General features: G+C 39.5%; 1 protein-coding gene across 5 annotated transcripts in view; it reads right to left on the bottom strand.

Moving 5' to 3' along the window:
• afap1l2 (actin filament associated protein 1 like 2) overlaps positions 1-15,325 on the bottom strand; it is a 144,856-nt gene extending 129,531 nt beyond the window's left edge. For 4 of the 5 annotated variants that reach the window (XR_016487211.1, XR_016487210.1, XM_090202530.1 and 1 more), the window contains exon 1: positions 14,984-15,325. Coding sequence is in view for 3 of the 5 variants with exons in the window: in XM_090202530.1 (XP_090058656.1) it covers positions 14,984-14,999 (16 nt within the window). In the remaining 2 variants the exon portion in view is untranslated. The remainder of the gene's footprint in view (positions 1-14,983) is intronic. The other variant, XM_090202529.1, reaches the window with a different exon arrangement.
• Positions 15,326-16,045: the final 720 nt, after the last annotated feature.

A 16,045-nucleotide genomic window follows, 5' to 3' on the forward strand; every position in this document is an offset into this window, starting at 1 on the left:
TACTACAGCACGCATGCAGGCACACATACGCAAATGGGAGTGAGCAAAAATGACAAACACACAAAACATTTGTAGGCCTACACATCAGACCTACCCACATGAAAAAAATACTACAGTTTACTATAGAATACTACAGTACTTGCTACAGAACTCTGTTGTAAGCTGTAGTAGACTATACTACAGTGTTCCTTTATCATGTGTATTACTTACTATATAATTTTGCAGTATACTGTAGAATACTATAGTAAATACTACAGTATTATCCGGAAAATAAACACTGTACAAAACACTACTGTGATGTCCGCAATAACACAAAAGTGTCTTAACTATAGTAATACTACTACAGTACTTCATTTGCATACACCCTGCCCATTCTCCTACCCCACTGGTTCTCAATCCTGGTCCTAGGAACCCAAAGGGCTGCACATTTTTGTTTTTGCTCTAGCACTACACACCTGATTCAAATCATCAAAGCCTCATGATGAGTTGATCATTGGAATCAGCTGTGCAGTGCTAGAGCAAAAATTCAAATGTGCACCCCTTTGGGTCCCCAGGACCAACATTGAGAACCATTGCCCTACCCCATATCCCCATTTTTGCTACCCATAATTGAGAAACATGCATGCCAAGAATAGACCATATATTATTTTCCCTACAGGTTATAGAAATGAGCTGAAGCTTTGAACTATCCACTCAGAACCTACCTACCTACCTACCTATCTACCTACCTACCTACCTACCTACAGTTTATGGAAAACATGCTCTTTTTGTCCAGTAGGCTTCCACAAGGAGAAAGCCCCCACTTCTATGTCAAAGATAATCAAACAAAAACATTATCACTATAAATATAACAACAAATACTACTATACTATGTTTTTTTAAAAAACCATAGTAAACTGTAAATACTACAGTATACTACAATCATATCTGTAAAAACACTACAGTGAATATTACAGTAAAGTGTGCGAAATGTTACAGTGAATACAATCGTATTTTTACCATAGTATTCTATAGTATTTTCTTTTACATGAAAGGACCATTATCTTGCTGTATATTCTGTGCAATGTGTAACTGTGGTTTAGACCTCTCTAAACCACAGTTACACACTGCACAGCATACACAGCAAGACAAATAACAGTTTTACAAGCTTATGAAGCCTGGTGAGAGGGAGAAACCAGGGGCATCAGTTGGATATTTCAGAGTATGGCCTAGTTCAAAACCAAAAAAATGTAATAGGGTACAAAAAAGTAGACTAAAATCATTCAAATCCCGATTCAAATGCAGCGGCTGTTTAGCGTAGCGGATGGCTTTAGGATCATGTGGAGCATCGCTTGGAGAGAAGCTGCCAGCCTGCGCGTCTTTCTCTCAGAGAGAACAGACAACGCGCTAATCGGTATCGGTATCTGCGTTGACAAATAATAATCGGTCGACCTCTAGTCTTTATTATTGGATCAGTACCACTGGAAAGTTTTTCTTGGAACAATAATTTATTCCAGGCTAGATGGATGTTACAGTTAAAGTCGGAAGTTTACATACACTTAGGTTGGAGTCACTAAAACTCATTTTTCAACCACTCCACAAATGTCTTCTACTGTCTTCTATCTTCTACTGACATCTACTGAGTGCATGACACAAGTTATTTTTTCAACAATTCTTTACAGACAGATTTTTACACTTATAATTCACTGTATCACAATTCCAGTGGGTCAGAAGTTTACATACACTAACTGACTGTGATTTAAACAGCTTGGAAAATTCCAGAAAATGATGTCATGGCTTTAGCTTCTAATAGGCTAATTGACATCATTTGAGTCAATAGGAGGTGTACCTGTGCATGTATTTCAAGGCCTACCTTCAAACTCAGTGCCTCTTTGCTTGACATCATGGGGAAATCAAAAGAAATCAGACAAGACCTCAGAAAAATAATTGTAGACCTCCACATGTCTGGCTCATCCTTGGGAGAAACTTCCAAACGCCTAAAAGGTCCCACGTTCATCTGTACAAACAATAGTACGCAACTATAAACACCATGGGACCACGCAGGTGTCATACCGCTCAGGAAGGAGACGCGTTCTGTCTCCTAGAGATGAACGTACTTTTGTGTGAAAAGTGCACATCAATCCCAGAACAACAGCAAAGGACCTTTGAAGATGCTGGAGGAAACATGTACAAAAGTATCTATATCCACAGTAAAACGAGTCCTATATCGACATAACCTGAAATGCCACTCAGCAAGGTAGAAGCCACTGCTTCAAAACCGCCTTAAAAAAGCCAGACTACGGTTTGCAACTGCACATGGGGACAAAGATTGTACTTCTTGGAGAAATGTCCTCTGGTCTGACGATGGCGCAGAGTACATAAATGCCCTTTTACCAAATTCAGTTCGGACATTTGGAGTAGTTAGCAGGATAAAGTCCAGCGAACAAAGAGAGTACCCACAACATTTCTGAACAATAAAAATGCACAAATAAAAAGGTAGTAAACCCAAAATGGCTTTGTAAATAAAAGTATACCAGTGACTGAGCCTACAAGTGACTAGAGAAGGCCAGCCAACCCTGGTATACAAAGTGCAGTGGTGCATAAGGGTTTTGCAGTTTAAAATAAATCTCAATGTGCCATGGTAAAGAGTGTCAATTGATCTCAAACACTGAGCGGAAGCATTCATATATAAAATATCCCCATAGTCTAGTAAAGGCATACATGCAGCTGATACTATTCTCCTTCTGGCTTCAAAAGAAAAACACGCCTTATTCCTAAAATAAAATCCCAATTTCAGCAACAAAAAAAAATGTAAGTTGTTGAATATGCCATTTGAAAGAGAGGCCGTCATCAATTAAAATTCCAAGATATTTATATGAGGTTCCTTGCCCTGACAGATAGTAATAGGTGAAAGCTTCAGAGGTCTATTTATTGCATTAGAAAACACCACTAGTTAAGTTGTCAGTATTGAGGATAAGCTTCAATGGACACAAGGTATGTTGAACAGTATAAAAAGCTGTTTGCATGTTCTGGAAAGCTTTTGTAAGAGGCGAGGCACAACAGTAAATAACAGTATCATCAGCATAAAAATGAAGTTGTGCATTTTGGACATTTTTGTCTAAATCATTTATATAAATAGTGAATAAGAGAGGACCAAGTACAGAGCCTTGGGGCACACCATTCAAGACAGACAATTTAACAGACATAAACCCATCAAATTGAGTGCACTGAGTTCTATCAGACAGATAGTTAGCAAACCATGCAACTGCATGCTCCGAAAGACCTACACTCGACAGTATCAAAAGCCTTAGAGAGATCAATAAAAAGTGAGACACAGTGATTTTTTGTCAATGGCTTCAGTGATATCATTTAAAACATTCATGGCTGCTGTAATTGTGCTATGCTTCTCCTGAAGCCATTGACAAATAAAGTGGTGATCCTAACTGACCTAAGATAGGGAATTTTTACTAGGATTAAATGTCAGGAATTGTGAAAAACTGAGTTCAAATGTATTTGGCTAAGGTGTATGTAAACTTCTGACTTCAACTGTATATTGTACAATTTGTGTCCCCTTTTCGTAGTCCTAGATTAGATGGTTGCATTCAAGGCAAGGTACATTTTACTGATCTATTCAACGGTGTCTGCAGAGTAGGCTACTAATTTGTAGTGATTGGGAAAACCAAGGCTTTCTGAAGGCATTGCTCTGAGATTAATTATCTGTTCACAATGCACATTAATGACTGCTGTCCAGCAATGAATAGCAACATGTGGTTATTAAATAGACCTGTTTTTTTTTCTCTACTGTTTCTATCAAGACTCCATGGCGCAGTGGTAAGTTGTTAGCTTTAGTAGCCTATAATCAGTTGGAATACCAGGTCCGGGGTCTCGGTGGCGCAGTGGTTAAGGGCGCTGTACTGCAGCGCCAGCTGTGCCACCAGAGACTCCGGTTTCGCGCCCAGGCTCTGTCGTAACCGGCCGCGACCGGGAGGTCCGTGGGGCGATGCACAATTGGCCTAGCCTCGTCCGGGTTAGGGAGGGTATATCCTTGTCTCATCGCGCACCAGCGAGTCCTGTGGCGGGCCGGGCGCAGTGCCTGCTAACCAAGGTTGCCAGGTGCACAGTGTTTCCTCCGACACATTGGTGCGGCTGGCTTCCGGGTTGGATGCGCGCTGTGTTAAGAAGCAGTGCGGTTGGTTGGGTTGTGTATCGGAGGACGCATGACTTTCCACCTTCGTCTCTCCCGAGCCCGTACGGGAGTTGCAGAGATGAGACAAGATAGTAGCTACTAAACAATTGGATACCATGAAATTGGGGAGAAAATTCAAAAAAAGGCTTGCATCTTACATCTTGCCTTCAAATTAGAAACTCAAACTAAATCTATGACATTAGTTAGGATACTTAAGACAGAAGCTTATATACTAAATTAAACAAATTATTTGAAAAACATTGCAGAAAGTGTGGTTTTTACATAAAACCTTTTTCTAAATGTTCTGTGTGTTAAAGTTCTATGTGTTTGGCCTGGTATGGTTCCCAATCAGAGGCAGCTGTCAATCGTTGTCTCTGATTGAGAACGATACTTAGGTAGCCTGTTCCCACCTGGCGTTTGTGGGTAGTTGTTTTCTGTCTCTGTCCCAGACAGGACTGTTTCGTTTGTTCCGTTTTGTTCTAGTGTTCAGTGTAATTTAAAGATCATGAGCACATACAACGCTGCACCTTGGTCCTCTCCTTCTTCCACCAACGACAACCGTTACAGTATTAAAAAAGAATGCAGGTGTGGATTCTTCCAATGAGTAAAAGGGAGATTCTTCATGAAACTATAACAAAGACCATGATTTTATGTATTTTTTTCACACAATTTAATCCATAGAAGGCTCCTTTGGAGGAAGGATTGTTGACATTTGTATCTTAAAGCATAATTGAGAAATAATTAATTGAAGTTGGAATATTTCTGACATTTTGTCCTCCATAATGATTATTCTGTACGTGCTACAAAGCAAAAGTTTGTGTCATATGAAGCTTTACCACCTGTTATGTAATGAGTAGTATTTTGATTTCAATAACACATTTCTGAAATAAATGTATGAAAAATATAAAACCTGAATATAGAAAATATAAAAATGTAGATTTGGTAGATTTTCCATATATTTGTAAAGAAACAGCAGGGAGCAGGTCTCGAACCCTCGACCTTCTCGCCCGAGGTCCGGTGCGCTATCGACTGTGCCGCAAAAGCATGCTCGTACGGCAGAGTCGATTTCTGCGCTTATAAACCCAGGGTCGTTACATATTGTTGAAAATAATCTACTCTTCAGGCATATCAAAGTTTCAGAGTGGGATCTCCGTTACTTTTAGAGTTATGATCCAATTTGTAAGCATTACCAACAGAGTGAATGTTAAAATGGATTACAAATGGTCGACCTCTGCTTGTGATTTGCAGGATGTGCAATGATTAGGTTTGATTGCCTACAATGCCGATTTTGTCTGTAGGGGAGAGTGGGGTATGTTGAGCCATTTTTCACATTCAGCATCAGTACGTCATGGGACATATAGTATTCTTTCTAGGTTTGGGCGGTATCCAGATTTTCATATTGTCATTCCGTCCTTCCCTCATCCTGGGATGTACGGTATTACCGGCATAGCACACAAAGGGGTGCTAAAATGCACCAGAATGCTAACAAAATTAGCACAAAATAATAGCAAAACCACATAGACCGTGTCAGCTAAATGCTAACGAACGAAAACAAAAATAAACTAATTGCAAAGACAGGCAAACCCAGCTCCTAAAGTTATACAAGCATAGCTAGTAGCTACTGAATGTCATGTTCAGTGAGTGTGGATATTTACAAGCCAAAGTGAATGAGAGAAACTGTGCAAATGATCAAAGTTTTGATGCATGCTTTTCTGAAGAAAGAGCAGCATGTGTACACGAAGCGGGAAGAAGAACGGATGAGAATTTTTTTTTTAGGAAGCACAGGGAAAAAATGGCAACTGTACAGATAACTCATCCAGAGCTCTTTGACTTCTGACAAAAAGACATAAGATATCTGACGGCAAATATTTGCTTGTGAATTACATACAAGTGTAACTGCACAACAGATAGATATAGAACATTTACAAACAAACACATTTGTATGAGGCTCAACTGTTCTGGTGAACTACGTTAAGCTTCATAATGTCCAATAATGTGACAGTTGAAATGAAGAATGCAATCTGCTTTATCTCCTAACGTATTGTGCAAGTTGACTGCAGGTATTAACTTAAAAAGTAGCTACAAATATAAGAATTTATTGAAAAACTTCAAATAAATAGTTTTGATGGTATTGAAAAACCATCCAGTGGCTTTTCCCAAATACCCAGGCCCAAGCCTAATTCTTTCTAACAAAATATGGAGTAAATTGAGCATTGGGACAGGGTAAGCATATGAACACATTTCTAACACTTTTAACATAGGCTCAAAAGTTTTGTTTTTTTTAACTTTCATTTAACTAGGAAAGTCGGTTAAGAACAAATTCTTATTTTACAATGGCGGCCTACCCCTGCCAAACCCTCCCTTAACACGGACAATGCTGGGCCAATTGTGCGCCGCACAACCTCATATCCCAGTTTAACCTCATATTCCTTGCATTTGTTTGGGAGGGAGATCAAAGAATTGTAGGTGTGGCAGAGGTGTGTCTACACATTCTGGACTCTGACCATGTCTTAATTCCCTCAGAATGACACCACCTTTATGCGTGATGAAACAATGAATAAAGTCGAGCAACCTGTCGGTTCCAAGTGGAACAACATGTACTTTATTTTATCCAATAAAAATTCTCCATGCACTGTAATTTACAAATTGATAAAAGCTATTAATAAGAGCTAGGTAAATGAGTAAGCCATTTGGATAAGGGGTTTGTAAACATAAATGACAATTGTTTTTGATCTATTTTATCTCATGATCGCTGGAGACAAATGTGAAATTAGTCATATGGCAGTAAACTGAAACATATCACCTTTTCCAAAATGAAGTTTATGAAATGCTGACCTTATAACTGGCAGGGATGAAAATTGTAGACCCAAGCTATAGAATTCTATAGCCATGTGCAAATGAAAATATATCGCCAAACCTACCGAGTTGATTTATAGTTTCGAGAATGTTTTAAACCTGGAGCCTGGCGCACGGTTCACAATGACTGGACTGTTGTTATCACAGTTCCATGATTAGTGAGTATTATTAGGGTACATTTAAAGGAAATCTGTTCAACCCCTACTGTACACTTTTCTCACTTTCCAATATTTCATAGCTTGAACAATTGAATATGGCTATTTTCAGGATGAATCAAACCACTGTATGCTTTATTTTGTGCGTAAAGGCCTCCAAACTATTTTAAAAAACGTTTTACTCATAAATACTATCTATTGGTGTTGAAAAGGAGAACATTTAATGTGTCAAATTGACTACAAAGTGTAAATAGGATAATTTTGGTCATAAAGTCCGTCTTGTCCAAAAAGGAGATTTGCGAGATTATAAGAAAAAAATGGAATGTCACTCACTGAATGAAAGGTCCCTTAACAGTTTTCCTTGGGTTGGGTCATATAGTGACCCTGTTGGAGTCATGTCCAACCTGGTCATCAGGAGAGATCAGCCAATAAAGTGAACGTATATAAGGACTCCCACACCACTGTAGTCGGCTGCTACAGACCGCCCTCGGCTTCGGGAGACGCACCAAGCTCTCTTTCTGATGTCCTGCACAAGTTAAATGACTCTGAATTTGTTATTTTAGGAGATTTGATCTGGGACATGCTTACATCTGTATCGGACTCTTTTGAAAACTGTATGACTCTCTGAATCTCACTCAATTAATTAATGTGCCGACAAGACCGAATCCAAGAGCACAGAAACAAATCAACTCTATTGGACATTATTCTAATGAATACCCCTCACAAATACACATCGACTGGGATATTCTGTAATGATGTCAGTGATCACTGTGCAATTGCTTGTGTTAGAAATACAAAAATGACCAAAACCCCGTTATATTTTTTAAATACATTTTAGACAGTTTGATGAGCAAGCATTCTTACATGATCTGCACCATAATATTGACAGAGTAAGTCTGATTCCCGATGTTGACACTGCCTGGGACTATTTTTATAGGAAATTTGTGTCCATTTGTGATAAGCATGCCCCTGTGAAGAAATGTAGAATCGGTGGAAGGGACAATCCCTGGTTTTCAGATAACTTGGCAGAATTAATTAGAAAGATAAATATATATTGGGCTCAAGCTAGACATACAAAGGCTCCTGTTGACTGGGCCTCCTTCACAGTGCTAAGAAACAAATGCACAGGTTTGATCAGGAAGTCCAAATCAGATTACTATTTAAAAGCAGTCACAGAGAACCTAAACAACCCTACCAAGTTCTGGAAGCTAATCAAATCAGTATCAGGTTCTAATGTATTCTCTGGCCTTCCTGGCCATTTAATGATGGACTCCAATGAAGTGAAAGATAAAGCCAATATTGTAGAGGTTTTTAATAAGCACTTCATATCTGCTGGTTCAGTTTTTAATAATGGTGGGGCCCAGGCCTCTAATGTAAACTCGGCTACAGTCAACTATGATATAGGCCCTCATGTGAACCATTTTAACTTTGAGCCTGTTTCTTAAACGGATGTCTATAAAGCACTAAAGGCAGTAGACACTGAAACGTCTGCAGGTCCAAACAACCTGGACCCCTACCTATCACAGCTGGCATTATTACTGAACCTGTGGCTCACAATTTCAACTTGAGGCTCTTGACCAATTCCATACCCAGCATTTGGAAATCAGCTAATGTCCTCCCACTGCTAAAGGGAGGAGATCCCTCAGATGTGAATAACTATCGCCAAACTCCCTATCCTGGCCAAAGTCTATTAATCCCTAGTGAACTCAAAACGTATTAATTGAAAAGAACATACTGAGCGGGATTCAGTCTGGCTTTAGATCGGGGAACAGCACCACAACTGCAGCTATGGCAGTGGAAAATGACATTATTAATGCACTTGATAAAAAGCAACATTGTGCTCACTGTTTGTGGATTTATCAAAGGCCTTTGATTCAGTTCACCATGAATTGTTGCTAGCTAGACTCAGAAACATTGGTCTCAGTGAAGGGGCAGTAAATTGGTTTAGGAATGATCTTTGACAGAACACAATGTGTATATACTGACAATCACAAGACTAGCTTTCTTGAGGTTAATATACAGTGCCTTGCGAAAGTATTCGGCCCCCTTGAACTTTGCAACCTTTTGCCACATTTCAGGCTTCAAACATAAAGATATAAAACTGTATATTTTTGTGAAGAATCAACAACATGTGGGACACAATCATGAAGTGGAACGACATTTATTGGATATTTCAAACTTTTTTAACAAATCAAAAACTGAAAAATTGGGCGTGCAAAGTTATTCAGCCCCTTTACTTTCAGTGCAGCAAACTCTCTCCAGAAGTTCAGTGAGGATCGCTGAATGATCCAATTTTGACCTAAATTACTAATGATGATAAATACAATCCACCTGTGTGTAATCAAGTCTCTGTAAAAATACACCTGCACTGTGATAGTCTCAGAGGTCCGTTAAAAGCGCAGAGAGCATCATGAAGAACAAGGAACACACCAGGCAGGTCCGAGATACTGTTGTGAAGAAGTTTAAAGCCGGATTTGGATACAAAAATATTTCCCAAGCTTTAAACATCCCAAGGAGCACTGTGCAAGCGATAATATTGAAATGGAAGGAGTATCAGACCACTGCAAATCTACCAAGACCTGTCCCTTACTCTAAACTTTCAGCTCATACAAGGAGAAGACTGATCAAAGATGCAGCCAAGAGGCCCATGATCACTCTGGATGAACTGCAGAGATCTACAGCTGAGGTGGGAGACTCTGTCCATAGGACAACAATCAGTCGTATATTGCACAAATCTGGCCTTTATGGAAGAGTGGCAAGAAGAAAGCCATTTCTTAAAGATATCCATAAAAAGTGTTGTTTAAAGTTTGCCACAAGCCACCTGGGAGACACACCAAACATGTGGAAGAAGGTGCTCTGGTCAGATGAAACCAAAATTGAACTTTTTGGCAACAATGCAAAACGTTATGTTTGGCGTAAAAGCAACACAGCTCATCACACTGAACACACTGAACACAGCTCATCACACTGAACCCACTGTCAAACATGGTGGTGGCAGCATCATGGTTTGGGCCTGCTTTTATTCAGCAGGGACAGGGAAGATGGTTAAAATTGATGGGAAGATGGATGGAGCCAAATACAGGACCATTCTGGAAGAACCTGATGGAGTCTGCAAAAGACCTGAGACTGGGACGGAGATTTGTTTTCCAACAAGACAATGATCCAAAACATAAAGCAAAATCTACAATGGAATGGTTCAAAAATAAACATATCCAGGTGTTAGAATGGCCAAGTCAAAGTCCAGACCTGAATCCAATCGAGAATCTGTGGAAAGAACTGAAAACTGCTGTTCACAAATGCTCTCCATCCAACCTCACTGAGCTCGAGCTGTTTTGCAAGGAGGAATGGGAAAAAATGTCAGTCTCTCGATGTGCAAAACTGATAGAGACATACCCCAAGCGACTTACAGCTGTCATCGCAGCAAAAGGTGGCACTACAAAGTATTAACTTAAGGGGGCTGAATAATTTTGCACGCCCAATTTTTCAGTTTTTGATTTGTTAAAAAAGTTTGAAATATCCAATAAATGTCGTTCCACTTCATGATTGTGTCCCACTTGTTGTTGATTCTTCACAAAAAAATACAGTTTTATATCTTTATGTTTGAAGCCTGAAATGTGGCAAAAGGTCGCAAAGTTCAAGGGGGCCGAATACTTTCGCAAGGCACTGTAGGTGTGCCCCAGAGTTCCATTTTAGCTCCAGTGTTGTTCTAAATTTTTATTCATGATTTGGGAAATGGGATGCAACCAGCAAATGTACATCTATATGCAGATGATACTGTCATATATTCATGTGCTCCTTCTCTGGTTCAGGCTGTTGAAGAGCTCCAGACTGCTTTTCAGTCACTGCAAGCCTCCCTTTATGGTCCCAAAATGGTCCTGAATGTACAAAAAACTAAATTCATAACCTTTACCACAGCTAGAACTCTGCCAGAGAAGGTTAGCATTGTCACATCTGGTGGCTTATCCATTGAAAAAAAGTTTCATCCTACAAATACCTAGGGATTTGGTTGGATGACAAGTTGTCCTTTAAAGTTCATGTGGATAATCTTGTGACAAAGCTTAAATTGAAATTGGGTTTTTATTTTCGTAATAAGCCTTGCTTCCCGCTTATATCTAGAAAGAAGCTTGTGCAGGCCACTTTTCTCTCTGTAATTGATTATGGTGACGTGTTGTATATGCATGCAGCCTCCTCTGTCTTACAGAGACTGGACTCTGTTTATCATGCATCCTTGCGCTTTATTACAAGTGCCAAGTCACTCACCCACCATTGCACCTTGTACCAAATGGTAGGTTGGACCTCACTTTATATGCACAGAAAGATACATTTGTATGTGTTCATCTACAAAGCCCTTTTGGGTAAACTCCCTCTTTACCTTTGTAGTCTGGTCTCCTTCACAACCAGCAGTTACCATACCCAGTCTGCTAGGTGGTTGCTACTTAAAGTCCCAAGGACATTCACAGTATTAGGCAAGACTGCCTTCTCTTCTCGTGCACCAGAGGCATGGAATAGTCTACAATCCATGCTTCATCTAGATATGTTAGTGCCACTGAATTAAGAAAAAATATTGATGGGAGACTCTGTTACGGAGGAGTGTAATGTTTTATTTAACATGTTGTATGTTTTAATTATGTAATGTATTGATTGTTGCTGCTGCCTTGGCCAGGTTTCCCTTGAAAAATAAACTCTGGGTCTCAATGGGCATTTCCTGGTTAAATAAAGGCAGGCATGCAGAAATAAATAAAGAAAGAAAAGTCGAAACAAAAAGAAAAATTGACTACTCCAAAATGGAGATTGCCTCAATGGCGCAAAAAAATTCAAACCAACTATAACAATTCATATACAAATATTTAAAGCATTTAATGAGACAACTAAAATATGTGCAACATGAAGATATTGTCCCATTTATATTGTGTAATTTATTGACTGTCCCTAACTAACCCCAGAGATTGGATAGCCTATGTCAAACCAACGTTTCCACTGGTCGCACACCAGCCTAGGCGACACAAGTCCTGGTTAGACTGTTTGAAGTTATCGAGAAGTTTGAGCGACTGCAACTGGGTACTGTTTTGGCAGAGTGAATGTACAAACGCTTGCCACGTGCGAACACACACACACACACGAGGAATCACCCAAAAGCATGTTTCAATGTGTGAAACACACAGGGCAACACAGCACACACACAACCCCCAAAGAAACTCAGCGCCCTACCGCTGCTGAGCAGGAAGAGAGCCTTCTTTTCATCATTTTTATAGTCCTGTTCGGCTTCCTGAATTACCCACGCACCACTTTCCCAGTTAGAACTTATAGCCAGCCTCCTCTACATCCCAACACCAGGCAAACCCACTGAGCCTTAAACCCCAAAAAGCAGGTTACAGGTTCAAAGCCCATCCAGTGTTAAAATGTTCGGGGTAATTGCAGATGTAAATGGACACGTTCGACATTCCAGCTGACTTTACAGGCGGGTCGTGACTGACTGATCACCTTTTATCATAAATAACTACTCAATATTATTTGTAGGTCAGTCAGTCAGTCACAATTTACCCATGATACATCACGATTTTGATGCTCTTGAACACAGCCAATAACTTTGAGGTTTAGATGACGTACCTGGTGACATAGATGCCCTAAAAGAGGGTTTTCTCGATCCACCAGAAGGTGCACATCTTTGTTCTACCCGAACACTAAAATGCCAGATTCAATTAATCAACTAACTGCCAAGCCCTTGATTAGTTGAATGAGTTGTTTGTTGAATGAGCCTTTTTCACTAATTGGTCTTTTGACCAATCAGATCAGCTCTGAAAAAGATCTGACGCGAAAAGATGGGAAGTGATTGGTGGAAATAAAATATCAGAATTAGGCTGCCTGTCTAAACGCAGCCTTTGACATGTAGGTTGTGTGCATGGATATAAATCCTGCTTACATTGGCTTACATCACATAGCATAGATGTTCAGTTTTCTCAAGAGGAAGACAAATAATGAAGTGAAAGAGAACTGCGTCAAAACTCTCACAACTACATTGTTCTGAGGCCAATGCCTCCCACACAGTGAGGTATGTGAATAATACACAAGGGGTTTTCACAGCATCTAGGACCTCGAGATGAGTACCGCTTTTGTTTTACCTGTAGCCTAGGTCTGAGGCACTAAATTAACCATTTGATGAAGAGAGTTTCAAATCAACATTTCTCACTGGGCTAAATTTAACGCTAATGATGACAGCCATTATATGAAGCACCATCCTACTTTGGTTGGGGTCCTGAAGTAAAACGAATCCTATGTAGATAACTTATAAGCCATGTGTGTTTTCTTGATCTGTGTCTGTAATGCAATTACATTCAGTCATAATAGTCAAGGTGGTAATGTATTCCATAAACACCCACGTCTCAGGGTCTATCAGTGAGTAATAATAAAGCATTAACCGCTGCACACATTCTCAGAGAGAAAAGTAACCGCAGGAATCTGCGGAATCTTGGGAGAACAATTGCTGCTACTGGAATTCATCTCCAGTGACTGCTGTGGATGACCTTGTGTTTATTTACGAGAGAGAAACCATTAATGGAGGGTTGGGAATGGAGGGATGAAACATATACATTGTTCCTCCCAGAGGAAGCAGAGAGAACAGAATTAGGCCAGGACAGATATTTACTTGTCAAAACAGTTTACTATAGAATACTCCAGTACTTACTATAGAAGTATCTAGTAAACTGTAGAATACTATACTACACACTGTAGTATCCCTCGATCAAATGTAGTACTTGCTATATAATTTTATAGTATACTGTAGAATACTATAGTAGAATACTAGTAAATATTGCAATATTATCTGCAAATGTCTGCAAAAACGCTAGTAAGCAAAAACTCATTTTCTTTACTGTAGTAAATACTATATAAATACTACAGTATTTAATTTACATATACTGTACTCTGCCTATTCCCCTCCCCCATATCCAATGTGTGCCACCCATAAGTGAGAAGCCTACATATCATGTATAGACAATTTTGTTTCCCCAACAGGTTATAGAAAATAGCAGAAGTGCTGAATGATCGGTTCAGAGCCTAGACCCATCTACCCGTTATGGACAATTTGCTCTTTTAGCATTTCTCCAGTAGATTTTGTCTTGGAGAAGGTCTCCATTTCTGTGTCAAAGTTAATAAAACAAAAACACTATAGTAAGTACTACAGTGAGGTCTGCAAAAAACATTACAGTATGCTAATACGGGTCTGCAAAAACACTACAGTAAATACTACAGTATACTACTACAATCTGCAAAAACACTACAGTAAATACTACAGTATACTACAATCCGAAAAAAAAACACATGAATTACTAAAGTATATACTACTACAGTTTGTTTACTACAGTATTTATACTATAGTTAACTGTAAATACTACAGTATACTAAAATAAACAATAGCGTTCACTGTAGTGTTTTTGCAGACTTTAGATGGGATACTACAGAAAAATCCGCAAAAACACTACAGTGAATACTATAGTATTTTTTCATGTGGGTTAACACTGTCGGACCAAGGGAATCTCATTCTAATCTGATTGCGTTCCTGCCCTTACAAACAAAAAGATTGCAGTTTTGAAACTGCACTCTGTGGTATTTTGGACGCAGTAATTGCAGAATAACTGCAGTTGAAATGCAGTTAAACTGCACTCTGTCGTTACACTGCAAAAGGACTGCACAATCCAAGATATTGAGTAATATTCAGAAGGATACAGGACCAGGCGCTTAGAAAAACAACACAGACTCACACGTTGTTTCCTCGGTTCACTTTAGAAGTTTAGATACATTATGCCCATACCTTTGTGCTTTTCCATTCTCAACGCACGACCAAGCCTCTCGGTTCTCACGGTTTCGTCTCGGAGAAGACAATCCCAGGCTGTAGTAGCCGGTCAGTGAATGTCAACACTAGCTCGTGAAGGGACGCTTGATAGATAGATACCGGAGCTCCGATGCAGTTTTCAAAGAACTACTGATCCGATATAATGTACTGATGCTTGTTTCAAAGTAAGATTACCACGTGATCAATGATGTCCGACGCTTCTTTTGATCACATGCTTTTTTGAAACGTGTGCTGCAAAATGCGAGTTCCCACTGATTTCGACATGGGTTCGGTTCTTTCGATTCCGAGTTGCTTTCAAACATCGACCTCTACTGGTATTAGCTGATATTGGTAGACTTTCGTGCCATTGTTCAGTAGGCTGTTTCTAGTATAGGGCTCCTGATGGATTGCCCACAGGATCTGATGTCCTAGGACTAGGCTATAGGCACCACTGAATAAGGGACAGGTGAGCTACTAAATGAGAATAGCATTACCAAACATTCTCAAAAAATATTGCTGTGAACTATTTTACAGACCATTTCTCCCTTCTGCCTATTTTTGTTTCCTCATTGAAGGCAACTTTGCCCCATGCAGTTTCTATATAGTCAAAATATTGAAACGACCCTGGGTTTATAATCGCGGAAATCGACTCTGCTGCACGAGCATGCTTTTGTGACACAGTCGATAGCGCGCTGGACCTCGGGCTCGAAGATCGAGAGTTCGAGATCTGCTCCCTGCTGTTTCATTACAATATGTTAATGTTGACAAGCTTTCGATGCCGATTTGCTGTGCTCCATCACTTTTTCAATTTGAGAATAAACGGAGCTAGTAAAACAATTTCTGGAAAATGTATGCAGATACATTCGAAATAAATTGTATTTAATTACCACGAAAATACCATAACAAACGATCGGCGCTCCAATTGCTTCAAATTACGTCTTATCAAGATCTGTTTCCTAAGCCTAAATCATACTCATTATCATTAGAAATTATTATTATTTCCAATTACAAATATAATATTATCACTTCTAACAATGGTGC

The sequence above is a fragment of the Oncorhynchus mykiss genome, chromosome 16 (genome assembly GCF_057628025.1).
Source record: "Oncorhynchus mykiss isolate SJ-2025 chromosome 16, ASM5762802v1, whole genome shotgun sequence".
Taxonomy (NCBI): Eukaryota; Metazoa; Chordata; class Actinopteri; order Salmoniformes; family Salmonidae; genus Oncorhynchus; species Oncorhynchus mykiss.